General features: G+C 47.8%; 1 protein-coding gene across 1 annotated transcript in view; it reads right to left on the reverse strand.

Annotated features, from left to right (window-relative positions):
• nup54 (nucleoporin 54) overlaps positions 1-8307 on the reverse strand; it is a 43069-nt gene that overhangs the window by 9455 nt on the left and 25307 nt on the right. Inside the window, exons 10-12 of the mRNA XM_081390474.1 lie at positions 8204-8274; positions 4350-4537; positions 3570-3766 (exon numbers count right to left, since the gene is read on the reverse strand). Of these exons, the coding sequence (XP_081246600.1) occupies positions 3570-3766; positions 4350-4537; positions 8204-8274 (456 nt within the window). The remainder of the gene's footprint in view (positions 1-3569; positions 3767-4349; positions 4538-8203; positions 8275-8307) is intronic.

Consider the following 8307-nt stretch of genomic DNA (forward strand, 5'->3'; position numbering starts at 1 on the left):
GACGCCTGTGTAAAGCGTGACGCCTGTGTAAAGCGTGACGCCTGTGTAAAGCGTGACGCCTGTGTAAAGCGTGAGGCCTGTGTTAAGCGTGACGCCTGTGTTAAGCGTGACGCGTGTGTAAAGCGTGACGCCTGTGTAAAGCGTGTCCGTGTGTAAACGTGACGCGTGTGTAAAGCGTGTCTGTGTAAAGCGTGATGCGTGTGTAAAGCGTGACGCGTGTGTAAAGCGTGACGCGTGTGTAAAGCGTGACGCGTGTGTAAAGCGTGTCCGTGTGTAAAGCGTGACGCGTGTGTAAAGCGTGTCCGTGTGTAAAGCGTGTCCGTGTAAAGCGTGACGCGTGTGTAAAGCGTGTCCGTGTGTAAAGCGTGTCCGTGTAAAGCGTGACGCGTGTGTAAAGCGTGACGCGTGTGTAAAGCGTGACGCCTGTGTAAAGCGTGACGCCTGTGTAAAGCGTGACGCCTGTGTAAAGCGTGACGCCTGTGTAAAGCGTGACGCGTGTGTAAAGCGTAACGCGTGTGTAAAGCGTGACGCCTGTGTAAAGCGTGTCCGTGTGTAAAGCGTGAGCGTAAAGTAGGGGTGGAGCCGAACCCGAATACGGTATTCGGAAAGGCAAAAAAAATGGATTTTTACACCTATTTTGAATTTTACTTGAATACAAATACTTTTCCCCCCTCAACAAATGAAAATACAGATACAAATACCGGCTGCTTTGCACACCCCTAGTGTAAAGCGTGACGTATGAAGCATGAACACGCTGAGCTGCTGTAACTGATTCTTCACGTTCGTTCACACACACACACACACACACACACCTGCGGGGGGGTTCTGCAGTAACTGCTTCAGTTGTGCTGGTGTGAGTGCGGTGCGACTGACGGTCATGAACACGCTGAGCTGCTGTAACTGATTCTTCACGTTCGTTCACACACACACACACACACACACACCTGCGGGGGGGTTCTGCAGTAACTGCTTCAGTTGTGCTGATGTGAGTGCGGTGCGACTGACGGTCATGAACACGCTGAGCTGCTGTAACTGATTCTTCACGCTCGTTCGTTCACACACACCCGCGGGGGGGGTTCTGCAGTAACTGCTTCAGTTGAGCAGGTGTCAGCGCGGTGCGACTGACGGTCATGAACACGCTGAGCTGCTGTAACTGATTCTTCACGTTCGTTCACACACACACACACACACACACCTGCGGGGGGGTTCTGCAGTAACTGCTTCAGTTGTGCTGGTGTGAGCGCGGTACGACTGACGGTCATGAACACGCTGAGCTGCTGTAACTGATTCTTCACGTTCGTTCACACACACACACACAAATAAACACACCCACACACACACCTGCGGGGGGGGGGGGGGTTCTGCAGTAACTGCTTCAGTTGTGCTGGTGTGAGTGCGGTGCGACTGACGGTCATGAACACGCTGAGCTGCTGTAACTGATTCTTCACGTTCGTTCACACACACACACACACACACACACACACCTGCGGGGGGGTTCTGCAGTAACTGCTTCAGTTGAGCAGGTGTCAGCGCGGTGCGACTGACGGTCATGAACACGCTGAGCTGCTGTAACTGATTCTTCACGCTCGTTCGTTCACACACACACACACACACACCTGCGGGGGGGGGGGTTCTGCAGTAACTGCTTCAGTTGTGCTGGTGTGAGTGCGGTGCGACTGACGGTCATGAACACGCTGAGCTGCTGTAACTGATTCTTCACGCTCGTTCGTTCACACACACAAACACCTGCGGGGGGGGGGGGGTTCTGCAGTAACTGCTTCAGTTGTGCTGGTGTGAGCGCGGTACGACTGACGGTCATGAACACGCTGAGCTGCTGTAACTGAATCTTCACGTTCGTTCTCACACACACAAATAAACACACCCACACACACACCTGCGGGGGGGGGGTTCTGCAGTAACTGCTTCAGTTGTGCTGGTGTGAGTGCGGTGCGACTGACGGTCATGAACACGCTGAGCTGCTGTAACTGATTCTTCACGTTCGTTCACACACACACACACCTGCGGGGGGGTTCTGCAGTAACTGCTTCAGTTGAGCAGGTGTCAGCGCGGTGCGACTGACGGTCATGAACACGCTGAGCTGCTGTAACTGATTCTTCACGCTCGTTCGTTCACACACACACACACACACCTGCGGGGGGGGGGGGTTCTGCAGTAACTGCTTCAGTTGTGCTAGTGTGAATGCGGTGCGACTGACGGTCATGAACACGCTGAGCTGCTGTAACTGATTCTTCACGTTCGTTCACACACACACACACACACACACGCGGGGGGGTTCTGCAGTAACTGCTTCAGTTGAGCAGGTGTGAGCGCGGTGCGACTGACGGTCATGAACACGCTGAGCTGCTGTAACTGATTCTTCACGTTCGTTCACACACACACGCGGGGGGGTTCTGCAGTAACTGCTTCAGTTGAGCAGGTGTCAGCGCGGTGCGACTGACGGTCATGAACACGCTGAGCTGCTGTAACTGATTCTTCACGTTCGTTCACACACACACACACACACACCTGCGGGGGGGTTCTGCAGTAACTGCTTCAGTTGAGCAGGTGTCAGCGCGGTGCGACTGACGGTCATGAACACGCTGAGCTGCTGTAACTGATTCTTCACGCTCGTTCGTTCACACACACACACACACACCTGCGGGGGGGGGGGTTCTGCAGTAACTGCTTCAGTTGTGCTAGTGTGAATGCGGTGCGACTGACGGTCATGAACACGCTGAGCTGCTGTAACTGATTCTTCACGTTCGTTCACACACACACACACACACACGCGGGGGGGTTCTGCAGTAACTGCTTCAGTTGAGCAGGTGTGAGCGCGGTGCGACTGACGGTCATGAACACGCTGAGCTGCTGTAACTGATTCTTCACGTTCGTTCACACACACACGCGGGGGGGTTCTGCAGTAACTGCTTCAGTTGAGCAGGTGTCAGCGCGGTGCGACTGACGGTCATGAACACGCTGAGCTGCTGTAACTGATTCTTCACGTTCGTTCACACACACACACACGCGGGGGAGTTCTGCAGTAACTGCTTCAGTTGAGCAGGTGTCAGCGCGGTGCGACTGACGGTCATGAACACGCTGAGCTGCTGTAACTGATTCTTCACGTTCGTTCACACACACACACCTGCGGGGGGGTTCTGCAGTAACTGCTTCAGTTGTGCTGGTGTGAGCGCGGTACGACTGACGGTCATGAACACGCTGAGCTGCTGTAACTGATTCTTCACGCTCGTTCGTTCACACACACACACACACACACACACACCTGCGGGGGGGGTCTGCAGTAACTGCTTCAGTTGTGCTGGTGTGAGTGCGGTGCGACTGACGGTCATGGACACGCTGAGCTGCTGTAACTGATTCTTCACGTTCGTTCACACACACACACACACACACACACCTGCGGGGGGGGGGGGGGGGGGGGGGTTCTGCAGTAACTGCTTCAGTTGTGCTGGTGTGAGCGCGGTGCGACTGACGGTCATGAACACGCTGAGCTGCTGTAACTGATTCTTCACGTTCGTTCACACACACACACACACACACACACACACACACACCTGCGGGGGGGTTCTGCAGTAACTGCTTCAGTTGAGCAGGTGTCAGCGCGGTGCGACTGACGGTCATGAACACGCTGAGCTGCTGTAACTGATTCTTCACGTTCATCTGCTCCATGAAGCTGTAGAGCGTGGACGCCGGGACTCGCTTCGACGTGCCATTCGGAGAGCGTTCCACCAGATACACGATCACCTCTGTCCTACACACACACACACACACACACACACACATCACAGGATCAGCATGGAGAACCCTGATGCTCTGCTGTTCTCAGACCGTTTCAGAGCAAAGATAAGCAAACCTGCAATCATAATCACATGCTTGTGACTGAACAGCTTATTATACACATCCAATTTGTATATTAATTTGCTAGGATTCTGTTGTTTCATCAACTATGCCAAAGAAATGCTTTCAAATGCGGTCAGCATGACGCTAGCAATATATCGACTGACTTTCATATAGTTACAGCTTCATCCTACACTTTCCTGACGATCAACTCTTTGACAGTTCTCAACTGTTTCACTTCAGAAAAATAACCATAACAATACAAAAAACGAAAGAAATTACAATAATTTAAGCCTCATGAGGAAAAACAGTCAATGCTCACCTTTCAAAAATTGTAAAAAAATGTTTTATATTATAAAGAAATAAATAGTCCCATTTGTGTACACACTATAGTATTAAAAGGCTATGTTATACACATGCATAGATCTGAACTGTCCAGTGACAGAATCAGTGCATGTAAAACAGAAGTGAGGTCAGAGGTCAGAGATCGGTCTCACTGGTCGTCGGGTAACGCTCGCACGCCCTCCACGTTCACCGTCAGCGTCGGAACTCCTCCCAAAACCTTGTGTAAGGATTCCACCAGCTGCTGTTGCTGAGCACGAACATCAGACTCCCTCTTACTGAGAGCCAGAGCCACCAGACCATCCTCATCCTTCACCCCGGGGACACAGCTGTAGCCCACCGCCTGTGTGTGTGTGTGTGTGTGTGAGGGGGAGAGAGAGAGAGTGTGAGTGAGAGATGGGTTATGGAGAGACATACACTAAGACTAAAAATCTTTGTAACTTATCTAGAACATTTAATATATACATATAATATATATCCAATGATTGGACTGATGACAAAGACCTATACCGTCAGTGCTGTAAAATTTACTCTAAAGCTAATATGCTTATTAGGAGGTTTTCTAAGTGCTCGACTCTGTGAAGTGCTCTCTGTTTAGAACTTACATCACACCGCTATATACTGCTCAATTGTGGTCTAACTATAAGAAAGAGAGTATGCAGAGGCTCAAGGTAGCGTACAATGATGCAATGCGCAGGGGTTAAAGTGAAAAAATCCTGAGCCTGAATTTTTTTTGTGTACGTGTGTGTGTGTGTGTGTGGGGTGGGGGGCTTCATTGGCACCATTTATTTTCAAGCATGTTAATTGCATATTTTTATGAATGAAGACCAGTATCACTGATATAGCTACTTATGTCTCGATGAAAATTTATTTTTCCAAAATATGAAACATTTATTAGGCTTAAAAAAATATAACAACTTTTAATTTAAGTGAACTTAAATCAATCCTCACTTAACCCCATAATAAAATGTCATATTTATCTGTACCTTACCTGTCTAACCGATGTGAATTATATAGAAATTGAATATGTTTATAAAACAGTCCGCACTGCATAAATTATAAATGAAAAATAGAGTAATCCTGAAGCGTTGAGCAGTTAGTAATTTTCTCTGTTCCCATTGTTCTTTGGTTAACTTTACTAACAGAGAGAATTGCTGTCACTTTAATACCCGCCGCTGCTGACAGGATCTCACGCATCTCATTCTCTACTCTTCACTTCCATTTAAGATTGTATTTAACTCATTTGACTGTTCTTGTGAAGATACTCGACAAAACTGACATTTTGGCATAAATGTGTGTGTGTTATGGTTCGTTCAAGCGCGAAAGAGAACTCGATGGCGCGCTGTCGACTGCGATACTGGCGCGTGTGTGTGTGTGTTTCAGGAGGACATTCACTAACAGCGCGTTCTCTTTTGTCTTCTCGCGCATTAATAGTTTAAAACATTTGCGTGAAGGAGAGCATGATCATATAACCCAAAGGATGACAGAAAGAACGGACGCTGCGATAAATATTTTAACACGTTAAAGCTGGACAAAGATTAATCGCATGCGTTACGTTGACAGCACTAACGTTAGGCTACTTGTCATACATTGCTGACAGAAAATGTTGTGGTTTAAAGTGGACTCGTTTTCATGGTAGGCCTACACAGAATGTTTTTTTTTTGTAAGCTACACAGAATATTTAATTAAATATTAAAATTAAATATTTAGCCAAGTCTGAAGTTACCAAGCAGCAGTGTATGTTAACGTTAGCTCAGTTATCAACAGGTGTAGACAGAAGATATGATTATCCTGACCTGAGCTAATTTACTGAATCAACCAACTCACATCTCCTTTCTTTCTTTTCATCCATGATGACATTAAGGTCACCTGTTGTTGTTTCTGGCGTTTCATTGCTCATTAGAACATTCAGTGAGCTACTTTACACAGGCTCGGTCTTGCTCCTCCATGGCAATGACGGCGTGCGGTTAAACATCATAACAAACGAATTTGAGTGGGGGTGGGTTGGGGGGCAACGGATTTTGGAAAGTGTCCCCATAGGAAATTACGCCCGTGGGTAGGACATCATCCCCAAGCTTCATGAACTAGCGCTCCTTTCACCGACAACGCTAACGTGACGTATAAATCTCAGTCACACTGTGTTGCCAGGCCCCGCCCTGCTCTGCTTCTGATAGGCTTGTAACGTTAGTAAGAGCTGCGTTCCTTTCATATGATTGGTAGGTGAAATCAATTGACTCGAAAATATTAAACCGCATGCAAGTTCCACATTTTTTTTTGTTTTTTCTTCCTCACGGCCGCACGCCGGAGATCCGGCACGGTGCCGGAATACTTTAAGCCCTGAATGCGGCTGCTGCTTCGTGTGCCTAGGGGGCATAGTGCCAGTCGTTTGTTTGTGTCTACTAGAGTGCCAACCTGGGAGGCACTCTTAAGACAACCGATGTTTAGTTTTATGTCTCGCCTGGACAAGTCAGTGAACCATATAATTGAAGCCCTAGTCAGTCCTCTGAAAAGCTGTTATAGACACACTTCTAGGTTAAGTCGACATTGGTGCAATAGCCTGTATATCCTATAGGCTAGTATGGAAATGTATGTATATTTATGTATATTTTGTATCTCCTTTTTGTACTGTATGATGTGTTATATGGACCTGTGTCTGCAATAAAGCTTTAATAATATTAACAGAGAGAGAGAGAGAGAGAGAGAGAGAGAGAGAGAGAGATGGAGAGATGGATGGATGGAGGTACGGACGGCAGACAAACTAAAAATCTTGGTACCTTATCAAGAACATTTAAAGGGCACCTATTATGCAAAATTCACTTTTACATGGTGTTTGAGCACACGTGTGTGTTGGTAGTGTTGGCACAACCACCCTATAAGGGGCATTCTCCTCATCTTAGGCAATTTTTACATGCTATCAAGAATTATATGTGGGGAATGTTGTGCAAAAACATAAACATTCACAGAGACTTATTACACGTCTTGTGGAAAGGGGCATAATAGGTGTCCTTTAACATACATAAGTTTAACAATTCTACACCATTATGCCAATAAAGCTGCAGTGTGTGTGTAAGTGTAAGTGTGTGTGTGTGAGTAAGAGTGTGTGTGTGTGTGAGTTCACCTTGAAGCGGCAGAAGGGGTTCTCCTGACACCGTGTCCTAACTACACGCGATAAAAGGCTCTTTTCCATGTTAATCAGAGTGTGTGTCCTAACCAGCCGCGACGGCGACACGCGACGTTTCTAATTTAGAAACGGTTTCTATTTTTCTGCGACGTCGCGCTGGAACAACAAACACAAAGTGTGGCAGTGATGATCTCAGGGACTGTTTATGTGCTTTATTTAATGTTAAAAGCGTGTCATGTGACTCTGAGCTTTGTGGCTGTAAAAGCAACAGTGGATAATTCACCTCAGATCTTGAAATGAAACAAATGGAAACAAGAACGTTCAAACTGTGAACAAACAAGTGTATTATTTGACAAAGATTGTTTTAGTAACTCCGTAGCCTATGTATTTTTTAAATGGTGTAATATTTGTGAATTTGATTATGTAGCTACTCATCCATTTTCTTGCGAGTGCCGTCAAGATTACTCTCGTGCTTTTGATTGACGTTGTGGCGTCTCACAGGACACGGTGTGACAACTCCACTGGTGGGGCGCTGCTGGTGAAGTAACCCTTCCCTGTGTGTGTGTGTGTGTGTGTGTGTGTGTGTGTGAGAGTGTGTGAGAGTGAGTGTGTGAGTTCACCTTGAAGCGGCAGAAGGGGTTCTCCTGACTGAACTCCACTGGTGGGGCGCTGCTGGTGAAGTAACCCTTCCCTGTGTGTGTGTGTGTGTGTGTGTGTGTGTGTGTGTGTGTGTGTGTGTGTGTGTGTGTGTGTGTGTGTGTGTGTGAGTTCACCTTGAAGCGGCAGAAGGGGTTCTCCTGACTGAACTCCACTGGTGGGGCGCTGCTGGTGAAGTAACCCTTCCCTGTGTGTGTGTGAGAGTGTGTGAGAGTGAGTGTGTGAGTTCACCTTGAAGCGGCAGAAGGGGTTCTCCTGACTGAACTCCACTGGTGGGGCGCTGCTGGTGAAGTAACCCTTCCCTGTGTGTGTGTGTGTGTGTGTGTGTGTGAGAG

The sequence above is a fragment of the Scardinius erythrophthalmus genome (assembly GCF_964197995.2).
Source record: "Scardinius erythrophthalmus genome assembly, chromosome: 17".
In the NCBI taxonomy this organism is placed as follows: Eukaryota; Metazoa; Chordata; class Actinopteri; order Cypriniformes; family Leuciscidae; genus Scardinius; species Scardinius erythrophthalmus.